This window comes from Triticum aestivum, chromosome 2B, assembly GCF_018294505.1.
Source record: "Triticum aestivum cultivar Chinese Spring chromosome 2B, IWGSC CS RefSeq v2.1, whole genome shotgun sequence".
Lineage (NCBI taxonomy): Eukaryota > Viridiplantae > Streptophyta > Magnoliopsida > Poales > Poaceae > Triticum > Triticum aestivum.
In genome coordinates this window covers 75,073,633-75,092,283 of record NC_057798.1, presented here as the reverse complement: position 1 = coordinate 75,092,283, position 18,651 = coordinate 75,073,633, and the positions used below count along the sequence as shown (strand labels likewise).

The 18,651-nt window shown below is 47.6% G+C and overlaps 1 protein-coding gene across 1 annotated transcript; it reads left to right on the top strand.

Annotated features, from left to right (window-relative positions):
* Positions 1-16,890: 16,890 nt before the first annotated feature.
* On the top strand, positions 16,891-18,184 carry LOC123040517 (sex determination protein tasselseed-2). Its single transcript, XM_044463336.1, has one exon. The coding sequence runs from the start codon at positions 16,970-16,972 to the stop codon at positions 17,960-17,962; it is 993 nt and encodes a 330-aa protein (XP_044319271.1). The 5' UTR covers positions 16,891-16,969; the 3' UTR covers positions 17,963-18,184.
* Positions 18,185-18,651: the final 467 nt, after the last annotated feature.

The window sequence follows — 18,651 nt, the reverse complement described above, 5'->3', positions numbered from 1 at the left end:
TCATACCAAATTGCAAGGCCACTTGATGTGGTAGATACCACTCGACAGCATAAATGCATATGAGAGGGCAGCTGATCCGCCAAAGATGGGTGTCCCTAGTGCACATCTAGTTCAATGTGAAACCCCTATTTTCCTCGCAAGGCCTCTAGTTAACCTGTGAAAGAGCTATTAGCTCGTCCAATGCATTTGATGAAAGCTTAGAAAAAATATTGAATCGGTATACCTGACAATATGTGAGGTTGTCGATCTCATTGATAAGGTTCTTGTACAAAGACTTGTTCGTGCTTGCAAAAATTCTAACCCTATCCCAAGAGAATGCCACAGCGGGGAGTCGAAAAACATCATCTTCTTCATCAAGGCCTACCCACATGTGCGGTGAAGGATGCTTTTTAGAACGCCCAACAGGAAAATGCTCCCACATCCAGACCAAGAGGCCCCAAATACATCCGCCCATGCATGGCTTCTTGGTGGTTTTCCTACATGTGACATCGAGCTGCAAACCAACAATCAAAGGACTTGTCATAGTCTAGCACGGGCGAGAAATAAAACTATGATTTCCTTTGAAAACTATCAATCAAAATGCTGAGTGGTTGTAGGTAGTACAATTCTATTCGCAAAAAAAAGAATAAGAATATGTAGTACAATTTTGTTGGAAATATTCCCTAGAGGCAATAATAAAATGATTATTATTATATTTCCTTGTTCATGATAATTGTCTATTGTTCATGCTATAATTGTATTAACCGGAAACGTGATACATGTGTGAATACATAGACCACAACATGTCCCTAGTGAGCCTCTAGTTGACTAGCTCGTTGTTCAACATATGGTCATGGTTTCCTGACTATGGACATTGGATGTCATTGATAACGAGGTCACATTATTGGGAGAATGATGTGATGGACAAGACCCAATACTAAGCATGTCAAAAGATCATATAGTTCGTCTGCTAAAGCTTTTCTAATGTCAAGTATCATTTCCTTAGACCATGAGATTGTGTAACTCCCGGATACCGTAAGAGTGCTTTGGGTGTACCAAACGTCACAACGTAACTGGGTGACTATAAAGGTGCACTGCAGGTATCTCCGAAAGTGTCTGTTGGGTTGGCATGAATCAAGACTGGAATTTGTCACTCCGTATGACGGAGATGTATCTCTGGGCCCACTCGGTAATGCATCATCATAATGAGCTCAATGTGACTAAGTGGTTAGTCACGGGATCATGCATTATGGAACGAGTAAAGTGACTTGCCGGTAATGAGATTGAACGAGGTATTGGGATACCGACGTCAGGCAAGTAACATGCCGATTAACAAAGGAAATTGTATACGAGATTACTTGAATCCTTGACATCGTGGTTCATCCGATGAGATCATCGTGGACCATGTACGAACCAACATGGGTATCCAGATCCCGCTGTTGGTTATTGGCCGGAGAGCTGTCTTGGTCATGTCTGCATGATTCCCGAACCCGTAGGGTCTACACACTTAAGGTTTCGATGACGCTAGGGTTATTAGGAAGATTTGTATGTGATTACCGAATGTTGTTCGGAGTCCCAGATGAGATCCCGGACGTCACGAGGAGTTCCGGAATGGTCCGTAGGTGGAGATTTATATATGGGAAGTTGTCATACGGTCACCGGAAATATTTGGGGGCATACCGGTATTGTACCGGGGCCACCGGAGGGGTTCCGGGGGTCCACCGGGAGGGGCCACCTGTCCCGGAGGGCCTCATGGGCTGTAGAGGGAAGGGAACCAGCCCCTTGGAGGGCTGGGCGCCACCCCCCTAGGGCCCATGCGCCTAGGGTTGGGGGGGACCCTAAAGGGGGCGCCCCCTTGCTTGGGGGCAAGCCCCCTCCCCTTGCCCCCCCCTCTAGATCTCATATAGAGGGGGCCGGCCCCCTTCCCCCTCCTCCTATAAATAGAGGGGCAAGGGGAGGGTTGCAGCACCACATCCAAGGCGCAGCCCCTCCACTCCCCAACACCTCTCCTCCTCCGCGTGAGCTTGGCGAAGCCCTGCCGGAGAACTGCCACTCCATCACCACCACGCCGTCGTGCTGCTGTTGGAGCCTTCTTCCTCAACCTCTCCCTCCTCCTTGCTGGATCAAGGCGCGGGAGACGTCATCGGGCTCCATGTATGTTGAACGCGGAGGTGCCGTTGTTCAGCACTAAGATCGGAATCCACCGCAATCTGAATCGCTTCGAGTACGACTCCTTCATCTGCGTTCTTGTAACGCTTCTGTGTCGCGATCTTCAAGGGTATGAAGATGCACTCTCCTCTCTCTCATTGCTAGTTACTCCATAGATTGATCTTGGTGATGCGTAGAATTTTTTTAATTTCTGCATCGATCCCCAACACAATTCTATTTATCACACACTTGGCCTGTAGCTACGACTACTGCTTGTTTACATCCTCCTAAGACTTTTTTATAAATGTTCGTCTAGTAAAATGTACTAGCATATAATTCTAGACCGGATGTCTTGTATGATTCTAAAATGACATTTATAAAAGTTGGAGGAGTGCTATTTGTAGGAATTCATGAAAACATACTACCATGCTTAATGAATATACCTGACGGTATAAGTACGCGAGCCCAGCAGACCCAGCTGTACTTATCGTCCCAATCGGCCAAGAAGTCAAGAAACATCCAAGGAGCAACGTCTCCAGAGCAGTATCCAAATACCACATGTGATAGGAGGTGCCACACACGTACGCTCGAGCATACTGCTTCACGATCTCCTCATTGGCATCTGTAGGGCATCCTGGCCTATGTTCCTGGAGCCAAAGGAATGGGACGCCGTTTGTCCTGTTGTTAGTCTTCTTGTGGTCAGCAAGAGAGGGAGAGCAGTCACCGATGAGAGTGTTAACCCTTGCACGCCAGTTCTTGTTACTCGTCCGGTGAGAGCCTTGCCGTCAATGGGAAGACTAGTTATCATGGCAAAGTCCTCCAACGTAACCGTCATCTCGCCATAAGGGAGATGAAAGTTGTGTGTCTCCGTCCGCCAACGATCAACCAGGCCAGTGAGAGCTGAATGGCACATCGACGGCGACACACGCTTGAACTGAGAACAAACGGTAGGAGGCCTACACGCTCAAAGTACGGCTCATAGCGCACGTCATATACCATCGGTTTGCCGACGTGTGGCTCCTAAATCCCACCATAGAAAGTTTCTGTAAAAAATGAAGAAATATGTCAGAAGCTTCCTTCATTAAAAAAAATAAAAGCATGAAAATGTCAAGAGCAAGTCTATCAAAATTGTTACCTCTCCACGCTCAATAGCACGGGTACGATGATCCTTGTCAAAAGCAAGGTCAAGCCCCGTATACAAACACCCATTGTCCTCATCCTCGGCCATCCTAACATATATAATTTTTTTCATTTATTAGACAGCATCGTCTATACATATGAAGAAAAAAACTATATCCATACATCTTCGATTATAAACTGCAAAATATGAAAATACCATACAATTAATATGCATTCTCCATCACAACATTTGCAAGTATATGAAATACAAAAATTTTCACACTATTCATTAACCACCTAGCAATTTTGCAACAAATTCATCCTCACAATTTTGCAATGCATTAACCATCTACGAATTTTGCAATGCCTTCATCTTTGCATTCACCAACATCTTTGCAACAAATTCATCCTCACAAATTCATACAATTCTTACATAACAAAAAAAATGGATCAACATTTTTGCATTCACCAACATATCATCACATACCTTGCAATGCTTTCACCCACGCATCCTTACATAAGCCTACTACTAAATCATATGCTACTAAACAACTAAAATATCATTAAAAAAATCAACATCAAAACCTAGGTTGCACCTAGTGCCAAAAATAGCTTCTAAAATACAAAATCATTGCGAAAAGTGATTGGAGGGAATGGAGGAGCCTACCGGCCTCTTCGATTTGCCCCAAAGATCCGCAAAAACGGTCGAGGGAAGAGGGAGATCGAGGGAGGGGATCGGTAGGAGGAGAGAGGTGTCGTTCGCCTCTATTCGCGATGAGGAGAGGAGGAAGAAACGGGCTGGTGGGTGGGTGGGGCCCGCCCGCAACCACACGCAGAGAAGAGCCTGTTTGGAATCCTACCGCCACCCACTCTAGCGGTAGCCGAGAACATCCTACCGCCAGCGCGACAGACGGCGCCGTTTACTTTGACTGCTAGCCTACCGCCACAGGCTATGGCGGTAGCACATTCTACCCTACCGCAAGCTCGGGTGACGGTAGAAAAAGGATCAGATCCGAAAAAAATTCACAGAAGGGGTCAGATACGGCTAAAAGACGTGCAAAGTGTCAAAACAGTGAATTGGGCCCTCTTATGCATCCTACTCAATCGTGCGCTGATCTTATGTACCAGCCTCTTCACGTAGATCACCTAGCATGCAGCTCTTCTCATGCATGATTGACAAGAAGATCAGCAGCAGATCATTGTTCTCCGAGAGCACACGCGATCCCAAAATTAAAGGAAAATGTTAACGCCCACACGTGTGGCAGTTTTGCACTTCGTCCACACGCGCTAATCGCCATTGATTTGTAGTGCACGAATCTTACAGGAATCAGCCGGGGTCTCCCGTGCCACGTAGGCATAGTGGGGTGTGCGGGTGGTAGAGCGCTCGCCCGAACGTGTGGCACTTAACGCTTTCGCCCGAGCGAGTTATCCACTCGCAGCTCCACGGCTTTTCCAACCCATTCCCCTCCCCCACTGCCTTCTCCCCTCGTCACTCCACCATTCCCCACTGCAATCTCTAACGCCGCGCGGATTTGAAGGCGAGTGGCCGGCGTTGGGCATGCGGGAGTAGGCAAAGGCCGTCCGGTGGTCGCGCACCACCACGAGAAGCAACGCGCTATGGCCGTCACTCCGCATGGTGGGCCTTGCCGACCGCCTCCACTTCGCCGAGGTTTGTTGGGGAGGCCAGTTCCTACTGCCGTTTCCGGAGACGACGGCGGTAGGGAGCAGAGGATGCGCCATGAGGTCTCCAATCGCCGAGCTGGAGCACTGGTCGGGCACGCGCCGCGGCTGGGCGGGAGTCGGCACCTCGCCGTCCACCTCCACGTCACCGAGGTAGGCGGGGGAGGCCGGGACCAGCTGGCTGCCGTTGACGACAGGGATATGCGTGGTGCCCCGGCCTGCTGCCCATGGCGACCTCTCATCTGCATCTTAGCCGATCTACATCACGCACCGGATCAGATGGCCATGGAACCGCAACTCGCGCGCCTCCGCCTCTGTCTCTAGGTACTCGTCCGCCTCTGTTCATCTTCTGCTCGCCAGCTCTGAAGCAACGCCACCCTCATCCCTCCATCCTTGGATTCCTACTCAGCATTCAGCACTCCTGTTGTCGGCCGCTCGCGTCGTCGGCGCGAGGAGCGGGGATCCTGGCTCGCCAGCGTTAGGTGCGGCAACTGTCGATGGAGGCCCGCAACACGCCTGGCACGAGCGTCGTGGTTGCGGGTCGGTGCTCCTGCCTCTCGCGCTCGATGCCTTTCCTGCTCCGACCAACGCAACGACACAGATCTAGTGCAGCTCCACGGCGGCGTATCAGCGGCGGGCTGCTAGGTGAGTGAGTTCCATGACTCCACCGGTCAATTGTTTTCGGCCGGTGACTGGCAGAGGTGGCGGGTCTAGCTCTGGGAAGAGCGTGGGTAGCAGACCGTTCGTGTTAGCCAATCCTTGGGTGTGTGGTAGAGCAATAGCATGACATTTTCCTAATAAATCACACTTCTAGATGTCTAGGTCCTATGACTCGCAAACATGTCAAATTCTATCACATGGTGTGTGGCAACTTACATCCGAGCCATGGTTACTTTTATGTCATCACAACTATCCTTTTGAAATTACTCCCATAGCAAAAAAAAATTGTATGAATGGCAACCATGATTAAGCTCAGATGTTGTTCGTCAATTCCCATGGCTACAATCGTTAAGCTCAGATGATTTCTAGCTCTACTGGGTTTTTTGGCACTTTATTTGTACTGACCATGGCAAATTATTTTTTCACTGACCATGCGAAATTCACAAATGGTCAGACGGCAAAATGACCATGCCAAATTCGTTTGCAGTTTTTCGGTGCCTCTTTTTTCTGTGAAAACTGAAATGCTATACATTGTGCAATATGCATTGACATGGCAATTTTATTGCATTTAGCATCGCGAATTACCTTACGAAACATGGCATTTCTATTACATTTGACCATGGTGAACTTTATTGTATTTGTCATGGCAAATTTACTGCATTGACGGTGGCGCTTCTACTGTACTGACCATGGCAAATTCTTTTGTATTCTCTTTTCTAATTGCCGTGCGATTAGTATTGACCATGGCAAATTTGAATCGACCACTTAAGTTTGTGTTCAATTAGTACAAACTTTCTTTTACATATGTTTCTGTTATGGCAATTGCAAGTAGGTTTTCTTGTTAGGTGTAAACTATTCATGGCAATTCTTTTTTCATGTTCTTGCCATGCTTATTTTTTTAAAAATTTGTTGCACTATGTGTACATAGCATGCAATTTCTGCACTTGATCACATAGCAAGTTTAGAAATTGTTCATATGAGTTTTTTTTTCAAATTTTGCCATGGCAAAAATGTCATGTTTATTTGCCATGGCAAATTTAGGCTTTTTTAACATGCCCACGACAATCTTTTATGCTTTTTTTTCTTACTTAACCATGACAAATTTAGTTTGTTGATAATGACAAATTTAGTTTATTGCCATGGCAAATTTATTTCATTGATCACGGCGACACTGATTTTATTTGATCATGTCAAATTTAGTTTATTTGGTCCATGGAAAATTTGGTTTACTAGTCATGGATATTTTAGTTTTCAAATCATGGAATATTTAGTTTACATGATTTTTGCCATGGAAAGTTTTGACACGAATCTTCCATGACACTTTTTCTTGTTCATATTTGATTTTTAATTTTTTGTGTTCTTTTCGCACACGGCAAATTCATCATTCAAACACACGGCAATTCTTGATACAAATTTGCCATGGCAAGTTTTGGTCGAACTTGCCGTGGCAAATTTAGTTTACGAAATTCTTGTTCATATTTTTTGATTTTCAACTTTGTGTGTTTTTACACACAAGGCAGATTCATCATACCAAAACACGACAATTTTTGATACAGATCTGCCATGCCAAGTTTTGATACAAATTTGGTTTATTGATCATGGAAAATTTTGGTTTATTGGTTCATGACAAATTTAGTTTACAAATCATGGCAAATTCAGTTTATTGATCATGGCCAATTTAGTTTTCAAATCATGGCAATCTAGTTTACATGAATTTTTCTGCCATGGCAAGTTTCAATATGAATCTGCCATGGCAATTTTTCTTGTTCATGACAAATTTAGTTTACGTGAATTTCGCCGTGGCAAGTTTCGATACGAATCTGCCATGGAATTTTTCTTGTTCATACTTGATTTTCAACTTTTTTGTGTTTTTTCACACATGGCAAATTCATCATTCAAACAGACGACAATTCTTGATATGAATTTGTCATGGCAAGTTTTGGTACCAATCTGCCGTGGCATTTTTCTTGTTCATTTTTTTTTTATTTTCAGCTTTTTTGTGTTTTTTAAGCACACGGCAAATTCATCATAGCAGAACACAGCAATTCTTGATGCAAATCTGCCATGCCAAGTTTTGATACAAATTTGGCTTATTAATCATGGCAAATTTTAGTTTATTGGTTCATGAAAATTTTAGTTTACAAATGATGGCAATTTAGTTGACATGATTTTTTTTGACATGGCAAGTTTCAATATCAATCTGCCATGGCAAATTTTGTTTACGTGAATTTCGCCGTGGCAAGTTTTGATACGAATCTGCCATGGCATTTCTTGATCATAATTGGTTTTCAACTTTTTGTTTTTTCTTCACACACGAAGATTCATGATTCAAACATACAGCAATTCTTGGTACAAATTTTCCATGGCAAGTTTTGATAAGAATCTTTCGTCCCAATCTTCTTGTTCATATTTATGATTTTTCAACTTTTTCTGTTTTTCACACACACGGCAAATTTAGTATGGCAAGTTTCTTTTTTCAAGAGAATGTCAAGCTTTTTTAGATTTGCCATACTACATGACACATTTTTTCCCTGGAACATGGCAATTCTATTTTTTGCGAAGCATGGCAAATTTAGTTAAATGCATTGTTTTTGTTGAGTACAAAATTGTCATAGCATATTCAGTTGATTTGCCATACTACATGGCAATTTTCTGTACCTAGATGGCAAATTTTCGCATATGAACATGGTGATTTTAATTGAAATATCATGTCAAGTTTCTAATATAAATCTTCCATGGAAATTTTTGACTTCACGTATTTTTTGTAGTGTTTCCCTGTGCATTTAACCAACATTTTTTGTTTTTCGTATTTATTTCTCAAGGGAATGTCATTATTGGGCTTTTCAGTGCTCGTGGCCCACTAGAGTGGGTCCAACGTCGGAGGTGTTCGCGTTGGGGCATGGCTCTGATTGAACAGAAATGTTCGCTTGATGGTGCTGTTTCGTTTGGTCGGGGTGTCCTCGTGCCACACGTGTGGCAGTTTTAATATGCGCCCACACAGGGTTGTGTGGTCAACCTCTTGCTCACACCATACATGGTGTGTGGGCACATGTCGAATATGCCACATGTGTGGCAGTTATCGGGACCCAAATTAAATCCCCTGTTGCTGACAAACACAGGACCAGTTAATCATTTGATTCTAGACTCCTGCGCCTTACTTTACACAGAGCAACCCGAATCGCCTGGACCTGCTTCGCGAATGGACCGCTTGATTCCAAGATGATGGGGCGTCATTTCTGAAAAACTATGGGAAAAAATGGATACGAATCATGGTACACAACCGAACCGACGTGACTTGCCCTCCCGGCCGTACGGCGATCCGTAGGATCAACCCATTCCGATCTGAAATTAAGCTGACGAGATTTTGACCTCCGGCCAACCAGGTTGACTTTGTCAACCAGAAGTTACTCCCAAATTAAACCAGGAAGGTTGACCATGCACAGGTAGCGGTGTATGACCCTTAAACAATTCAGCATGCCGCACAGCCCAAAAGTTGCTGATTAATCAAGTGCCGCATGAACAAGAAACAAACAGCATTTTTGACCCGCTGTTTCTTCTGCGGCCAACCACCATACCTACAGTCTTAAACATTTGATAATCATGACATCAGTTACAGGACGTAGGCAACGGCAACCATAGGCATCGGCCGATGAAATGTAGAGAAGCTTCCCTCGTGGTGAGAAAATTGGCATTATTCGATCCACGTAAATTAAGTTCCTTCGTGCATGACAGCACCATGCTAGCTAAGCTACTCTAGAGTACTTCCTCCTCCGTTCCTAAATACTCCCTCCGTCCCAAAAATTTTATCTTAGATTTGTCTAAATACAGATGTATTTAATTACGTTTTAGTGTTAGATACATCCGTATCTAGACAAATTTAAGACAAGAATTTTTGAACGGAGGGAGTATAAGTATTTGTAGAGATTTTACTATGGACTACATACGGATGTATCTAGATGCATTTTAGAGTGTAGATTCACTTATTTTGCTCCGTATGTGGTCCACAGTGGAATCTCTCCAAAGACTTATATTTAGGAATGGAGGGAGTACAACTTAACCACGCAATCTCTAGTCAACACAACAGAGACGCTATTCTTTTTAGCCACGCGATCTCTGGTCGATGCCCAAAATCCGACACAATTGTAAGTTTATTAGCACTTCAACTTTGCTAAATTAGCGACTAATGCGGTAGCCTGTATTATTGGGAGGCCCCAGCTTAGCTTCAGTAAGTGTTGTACGCAGGGATCTCATGGCGCAAGCAGTACCTAAAGAATGCCTGCTTGGATGCATTCTCCATTTATTTTGGAGAAGCACCAAGATACTCCAGGATCCATGCGCATTTCATAATGCGATGTCGTGGCTTTGGCTTGATTTGTTTGTACTGAAACTGGGCCAGGTTAATGCCGTATTAGGTGCTAATTGGGTTAATTAATGGGGATATTGAGTGTAGTCCATCTCATTCTGATGATGCCCCAACCAGGTTTTGGCGCTTACATATATTCCCTCCATTCTTAAATATAAGTCTTTTTAAAGATTTTAATATAAACTACATGCGTATATAGTATATAGGAGTAGGATTTACCTATATATAATTATATATAGTCCATATTAAAATCTCTAAAAGGACTTATATTTAGAAACAGAGGGAGTACTTTGTTAATCTTAAGATGAATTTCGATTCAGTCTCTTGTAAATGCATATATACGATTGTCTGCGTTAAAAATGAATGTTTAGTACTCCTTCCGTTCACTATTGTAAGTCATTTCAGACAACTGAAAATAGGCTACTTTGTACGCTGTCTGAAATTCTTCAGCGCCTTATAAAAGTGAACAGAGGGAGTAAGAAACTTCTCACTGTGAGATAAAACAGTAAAGAAAGCTTCAAGCATGGTCCTCAAATCGTCTGACACTCTGACTAATGGTCCGTCTTGCGTGCTAGCATTTTCTAGCCGGCTGTAACTCAAGGTATCATCGCTGCCGTTGTCGTGTTCATGACCCTCACGAACATCAGAAGTTCATAATAATTTGTTTTGCTCAAGCCAGAATTGCAGCTGAACTTGGTGTTGCTATCTTACGAATACCATCAGCCCTCAGAGAAATAGCACACTTCTCTCAGAATAATCTAAAAATGTACCGTGCTAGGTGCCTAGGTCGCAAAATATTTTGGCCCTTAGCACTGACGGATGAGGAACATTTCTTAGTTGTCGGGCTTCACAGATGACAACACTTTTCCTTCTGTTATGAATTCTGGACAGGGTATTTTCCAAACGCATCTCCACGGGTGGTATGAGCATGAACATCGTTGCGTGTTGTCTGAATATTTTCGGTCCATGTATTGTAAGTTCAGGCGATGCAAATCCTCACCCCCCACCCCCCCACCCCCCGCGTATCTCTAATTCTTTATATTGATAGGCACTGCATTGGATATCAGGTGATGCAAATCTCTGCCGCCCCCCCCCCCCCCCCAGTATCTTGAGAGCACCATTCTGTTTCTGACATTTTCTTTTTGTTTAGGTGTTAACAAAAAGGGTTTCCCTCCGCTTTAGTATATTATAAAGCAACGAGTCAAGTATCGAACACAACAGTACAAAGTACAATCAAGTCTTAAAGTTACGCTGGGGGCACAACATTTTATATATTGCATCAGTCACACAGCACGAAATCACGCGTTCGATGACTAGTTTATTGCGGCCACACCAGAGGGTCTAAGCCAGGGTACCCAAAGCCACCCAAGTGGGGGCGCGACTAGGGCCGGGGAGCCTAAGGACCTCCCCAAACAAGTCCGGGGGGTTGTCGTGGCACCAATTGCCGCCAACCACCTTTCGGAAGTAGCTCCATAGGAACTGCACCGCAGGGCACCGGAAGAAGATGTGGTTGCAGTCTTCCGGTACCAAACAAATGGGGCAGAGGCTGTCCCCAGGGCCATTACGTTTTCGGACCTCCGTGCCCGAAGGGAGATGGCCTCAGACCCATTGCCAAAGAAATATGCGGATTTTCAAGGGAAGTTTGATCTCCCAAAGCACCTATAGTTCCACCGGGCCACGGGTGGGAACAATCGCCTGGTAAAGGGACCTAGTCGAGAATCTGCCGCTTGGCTCGAGATGCCAAGACAGCGAATCGGGCTCGAGGGAGGGGGAGTGTAGGGCAATACACTCGAGTAATTCATCCCATTGCTCAAGCTCCACCGCCCCGAAGGTACGGCGGAAGGCAATAGCGCCCAAGTCAGCTAAAGCCACAGCCACAGAAAGCTGTGGGCGGGCACAGATCGAGAATAACGCGTAAAAGCATTCCGCAAAGGGACGGGTCCCGGCCCACCTATCAAGCCAGAATAGGGTGCCGGACCCAGTGCCCACTTTAATGGAGGTCCCAATGCGCAAGACCGGCATCAGACGGATCAACGATTGCCGACCCTCTAGATCTAGGGGCGAAGGCTAGCAGTTGCCCGCGAAGGTACTTCGCGCGGATAATCTCTAGCCACGGGCCGCCCTCATCGGTCTGAATTCGCCAAAGCCATTTGGAGAGGAGGGCAATATTCATCCGCTTGGATGAAATGACCCCGAGGCCTCCTTGGTCCTTAGGCTTACAGATCTCAGACCACTTCACCATGTGGTGCTTCTGTTTATTGTTCTCCCCAGCCTAGAAGAACCTGGAGAGGAGTTTGGTGACCTCATGATGAAGGGATTCATGTGGACTATAGAATCCCATGATGTGCATCAATAGGCTAATAAGGGAGGAGCTCATCAGAATCACTCAAGCGGCTATGGAAAGCCATCTCCCCTGCCAAGGCTCCATCCTAGGTTGGAGCTTGACGATTATTGGGCGGAAGTCCTTCTCCAGTAGACGCGTGTCACTAATTGGCACGCCTAGGTAAGTAGTCGGGAAGGATCCCAAGTGACAATTCAAGCGATTGGCGATTCGCTGAGCTTCCGCCTGGGAATACCCAAGGACCATCACCTTGCTTTTGGCGAAGTTAATCGTGAGGCCCGACATCTCCTGAAAGCAGAGGAGGAGGAACTTGAGGTTCTGAATATCCTCGTCCGATCCTTCCACCATCATAATGGTGTCATCTGCATATTGGAGGTAGGTCAGACCTCCATTGGCCACAAGATGGGGGCAAATCCCCCTAATGTGGCCGGCCCGTTTGGCAAAATCTAGGATCGAAGCCCGTTTGTTTAGGTGTTCTGTCATGATGCATGTGTTAGAAGGGAATAGAGATGAGATTGGCGGAATATGATGGATGTGTTACTGAGCCTCGAGGGCGAGTATATATTGTGTACGAGACTTGAAGGGCAAGACGCCTCTCCTGGAGATAAGGTAGAAGACAGATTATAAATCCTAGACTACCAAATACATGTATTCTAAATATATCTCTAATATCCCCCTGCAGTTGTAGCGGTAGCGTTGCGAACAATAGGAGCATCACGGGTGGTCGGACTGGAGAGAATAGCAGCCGACGGGCTGACATCCCCCCGCAGTTGTAGTGAGAGCGCTGTGGACGGTGTCGCTTCGCGAACGCGTTGTCTGTAGAGGAAGTTGACGAGTTGCTCAAGCGGATGATAGCCCTTTGTGCCGATGTCGAGGTAGCCGAGAGCGTAGGATGGTATAGCAGTCGAGGTAGCCGCGTGAAGAACGCCGTGGTCGATGTCGAGTCGGGGTGCCGGTGTCGAGGGAGTCGTCGTAGAGCCGTGGGCGCAAGGAGGCGCCGAGTTGGTCATGGGCATAGTGGTGTCGAAGTAGTGGCGCTCCAGAAAGAAGATGTTGTTGACGACGCGTCGCGCCGGGTTGCCAAGCCTGGGGACACATCGTGGATGAAGACACACATCGGTGTTTCTAGCACCGGGCATGCGTAAACGGACGAATACGAAGTTGACGAAGCGCCCCACCAGGCTTGCCAGGCCCGGGGACACGTCGTGGACGAAGGCACACATCAGTGTTGCCAGCACCGGGCATGCGTAGACGAGGGACCTGCACGAGATGTGCGCCATGTCGAGGAGTCGGAGGGTGCCAGTAGAGAAGAACTCGACGACGGTTGCGGCGCCGAGCGGCGCAGGGCCCATGTCGCCAATGGTGGTCGGGGAAGATGACGACGACGCTGGCGACGAGCTGCTACTGGACGAAGACGAAGGGCTGGACTGGCGACGCGGCTTGGGTGAGAGCTGCGGCGGTGCCGAAGAAGAGTGGCGGCCATGGCCTGATGATGGCGGCGGCGGCTTGGTTAGGAGCGCGGCGGCGATTCTCGAAGTAGGCAAGGAGAACCCAACAGCCTGACGAAGACCGACGCGGACAGTGTCGTTCCCGCGCCAAGGGAGGCAGCATGGCGTATACCACGTAAAGTCGACGCGCGGGAATGGCGGAGTGGACCGCGGCCGTGGCGCTACAGCCCGAAAGGGCGACGCAGCGGCATCTGGCGGGTCGGGGCGATGGTGGGATGACCTCGGGGCCGCGGCAGTGACCGCAGGCCACGGTGCTACGACCCGAAGGGGCGGCGCAGCGGCGAAGCACGGGTCGGTGCAACTGCGGGGACGGCGTCGGTCAGCGGCGTGGATCGCGTGCCACGCTCTCAGTTTATTTTGGAGTAGCATGCAGAGACACCAAAATCCATGCATGCTCAATTCATAAGGGCATGGTTAGTAATATAGCCAACACCTGGATATATGAAGTTACCATGTCACTTGTAGCCAACCCAATAGCCCACTCATTCAATAGTTATACATACTAGTATACTATACAATTAATACATGGCCCACTCTTTTCTCTCACAAAGGATGTTGGAGCTCGTGCTAGAGTCGGTTGTAAGCTTGTAGCCCGCTTCTCTTCTCTCTCATCTCCTCTCTCCTCCACCGAGACATAAATATGATGTGGCATCTCTGATAGCACGTGTACATCACGCTATTGTATTTGCTCTAATTTGATGTCGTGGCATTGGCTTTTTGTCTGCTACCGAAACTGGGACAGATTAATGCAGTATTAGGTGCTATGGGGGTATTGAGTACAGTCGATCTCATTCTCATGATGGTCCAGCCTGTTTTCGGTATTACATATACCTAGTGGTTAGATTGTTACAGTTTTCAAAAAAAAACTTGCGACGATTACTCCTTTGTATCGCCTTGATGCGACAATTGAGTCGATAGGACTTAGTAGACTTCACCCCATTTGTTATTTTCTTCAAACAAACAAGTTGAACAGCTGAGAGGTGGACAACCCAACATGCATTTGTCGTGGGCATAGCTTATGTGTCAAATTCATTCAAATTTAATCGAATAATTCAAATTCTACAAAATTGTGTCAATCATGAAAACCATGTGCGGCTAGTCGCACCGCAATATCCGGGTTTGAATTATTTTTTCACTTAGGTGATACATATTCGTGGCATGTTTTTTTATCCCTTCGATAATGGGCATTTTAGCTTGAACGTTATATCGAGCTGATACAACTACAATGAGCAAATGCTTAATAGGCATGTCTATATCTTTCATGCATATATCAACTTCATAAGCATGTATGAGATGAAAAACCGGCAAGCAGTTGAAAATGTTTTGTGGATTGCATCAGCTAGAAAAATTCTTTATACCCCCACCATAAAGAAATATAAGAACGTTTAGATCACTAAAAATGAAGGGTAGAAATCAACACAGCAAAGGGTAGGACTAGCATGCATGCCAATCTTAATAAATAATCACAAAGTTACCAGCGAGTCTGATAATATATGCATGTCTGGAGTTGATCATAAGTGGGAATTCTCCTTTCTCCTTTTGAAGAAAAAAGCGGCAAGCCACAGCAGCCCGAACAATTACAACACGGAATTCAATTGTTTATCAGTACTCCTACTACTGTTCGCGAAAAGTTGATGTGATGATATCATTGACCTGCGGCATTGACAATCGCATCCGGCCGAAATGTAATGTGGCCCATCACATGACATGCATGCATGGGCCGAGCCGTCAATATCTTCGACAGTAGCTAACAAGCAAGCAAGCAAGTGGTTAATTTTTTGTTCTTTTGCGGGGGGAGCAAGTGGTTAATTAGCTTAGCGGTTGATTAGTTCAGAATCTTCCAGAAGCCCTAGAACTGTGAAGCGACGCCATGAGAGCCGTGGTGAACTCTTGGAACGCCCAGCGCCGCTAACTGATTGATAGATCACATAGCTTTATGCTGCAAGTGCTCGCGTTCGTTCATGTTTAACGAGAAAAATCACACTGATTGTCAGATACGTAGACGTGACAAGTTAACTGACAGTAATAAAACGTCAAAAAAGATTCGGTAACTTGCGTCGGTCGTGATTTGGTCGAAGTAACGCTAGATGAACGATCACCGTGACTTCCGTAAACGGTTCTCTGGAAAACGATCGATGTTGCACATCAGGAGAGCAACATCTGAGACGTGACTAACTTGGTTCTTTTCTATACCTGAGAGCAGACGGAAATATAGAGGCAAGCAAAAAGAATGCAGCTAGCATAGCATAATGTATCGGGCTACCAATCAATGCGTTCATGTGCGCTCAAATATATGTAGGGATGATTAGCTCAAACTACGGACGCGAATGATAAGAAGAAATGGGTCGTGCTGCACGCCTCTAGCTTCTTATTGCAGTCAATGCGCTGCAGCTATAGCTCTGCTGTTTCGAGAGAGAGAGAGAATATACATACGCTCTCTGCCTAAAGTTTTACCAAGAAGATCTACAAAGTATATTTTCTCATGTTTGATCTTTTTAAAATAAAATGGTATCCAACCTGCTGACTGAGACACTACTGACTCAGCCACGGAAGCACGTTCGCGCGTCTTGCAACTTGCAAGTGTGCAATGTGCAGTGCAAGACTAGCTAAAAAACACAGCTCGGTAAACGTGATTACTCTACGCTTGCCTCGGTGGTTAATCATGACTGACTTGGAGAAAAGGTGATTCTTGACCTGGCGATCGGACATACGTACTGTACTACAAAGAAAATGCATCAAACAATGTGAACGGCCACAGCCCAGAGGCTGGCATCAGTTGACCAGCCCGGGATATGTTACTGTATAATATTTGCAGCGAGCAGTGACGTCCGTGTGACATGCATACATCGCTCTCGCCGTCGCCATGAACGTAGCTGAGAAGATGAGGGTCAAACCACAATGAATTAGTACAGAATTAGTACCACCAGATTAACACGGATTGACACAGCCGCTACGTTTGTGTGCACACGCGGCCCATGAGGAGGAAGACGGTGCCAAATGTCATCCGCACCAGCGTCCGCGTGGCCCGGCCACACGGACGCCCCACCGATACGCCGCTCCGCTTCCTATAAAATGACGTGCGTGCTGCTCGATCCCGTCCCACTCCCGTCCATCCATCCATAGCTGCAAGTTTCACACATCATCACCCGCGCACCGCCCTTGTTAGCAGCCATGACCGCTCTCGACTTCATGCCCGCCGACAAGGCCCCCCAAGCCGGCAGCGTCGCACTCGGCGTCACCAACAACAATGCCGCCGCCGCTGCCGCCGTGCCGGCGCAGCAGCAGCAGCACAGGAGGCTCGAGGGGAAGGTGGCCATCGTCACCGGCGGGGCGCACGGGATCGGGGAGGCGATCGTGCGCGCGTTCGTCCGGCACGGCGCGCGCGTGGTGATTGCCGACATCGACGCAGCGGCCGGGGAGGCGCTGGCGGCCGCGCTGGGCGGCGCCTGCTGCAGCTACGTGCACTGCGACGTGTCGGTGGAGGCCGACGTGGAGCGCGCCGTCGGGGTCTGCGTGGCGCGGCACGGGCGACTGGACGTTCTCTGCAACAACGCCGGCGTGCTGGGACGGCAAGCCCCGCCAGCGGGCGTGGGCGCCAAGAGCGGGGGCATCGCGTCCCTGGACGCCGCCGAGTTCGACCGCGTGCTGCGCGTGAACACGCTCGGCGCGGCCCTCGGCATGAAGCACGCGGCGCGGGCCATGCTGCAGCGCCGCGGCGGCGGTGGCGGCGGGAGCATCGTGTCGGTGGCGAGCGTGGCCGGCGTGCTCGGCGGGATGGGCCCGCACGCGTACACGGCCTCGAAGCACGCGCTGGTGGGGCTGACCAAGAACGCGGCCTGTGAGCTCGGGGAGCACGGCATCCGCGTGAACTGCGTCTCCCCCTTCGGCGTGGCCACGCCAATGCTGGTGAACGCGTGGCGCCACGGACACCATGGCGAGGACGAGGAAGAGGGCGCGCTGCCGGCGCCGGTGAGCGCGGAGGAGGTAGAGAAGGCGGAGGAGATGGTGCGGGGCATGGCGACGCTCAAGGGCCCGACGCTGAGAGCGGGGGACATCGCAGAGGCGGCACTGTTCCTGGCCAGCGACGAGTCGAGGTACGTGTCCGGGCACAACCTCGTCGTCGACGGCGGCGTCACCACCTCCAGGAACGTCATCGGGCTGTGATTACAAGTCAAACCGATTGAGATGCAGTTGGAGGGTAGTACGTGCTCGAGTGTCACCATCAAGTACAGCTCCAGTGAGTGGGCCAAGCCGCATGCATGAACTGTACTTAGATTAATTATAGGTTGGCACTAGCGGTAAGTAGGAGTAATTAGCTGCTGTTTGTTCGATCTGGTTGACCTGATGAGTGGTTCATGTGATCAACTATGGGTTTGCCTGGTTTTTCTTCTTCGCTACCCGGATCGAGAAGAATTGTTTAGTTCAGTAGTAACAAAGTGACGCAGGAGTAGTACACTCCTGTTCGGGACTGACGGTGCGGACGAGCTGTTGAGTGTTGGAGGCAGCCACTGACACACTGTGCAGTTCTTTCTCAGCCGGGAAAAACTCTGGCACAGAATGATTCATCGTGTGTTTGCGATTACTCCTAAGTAAAAAATTCAAAATGTAGTAAAAACCATGTGAAGCGAGAATACGCGATGCGAATGTCACATCAACCTAAGATCGATTCCATCTGGGCCAAGCCAAGCCAAATCGCCCCTCTGTGTACTTAATTAGCTTGGTAACCTGTGGCTGCTTGTTTATTGGATCTGTTTGACTGAATTTTTTTTTCAAAAAGAAGGATAATTCCCGGCCTCTGCATCTGAGAGATGCATACGATCATTTTATTGATTATTCTCGAAGACCTTACAAAG

Excerpts from the sequence above, each read along its gene's own strand:
- LOC123040517 (XM_044463336.1), top strand. The coding sequence starts at position 16,970 with ATGACCGCTCTCGACTTCATGCCCGCCGACAAGGCCCCCCAAGCCGGC.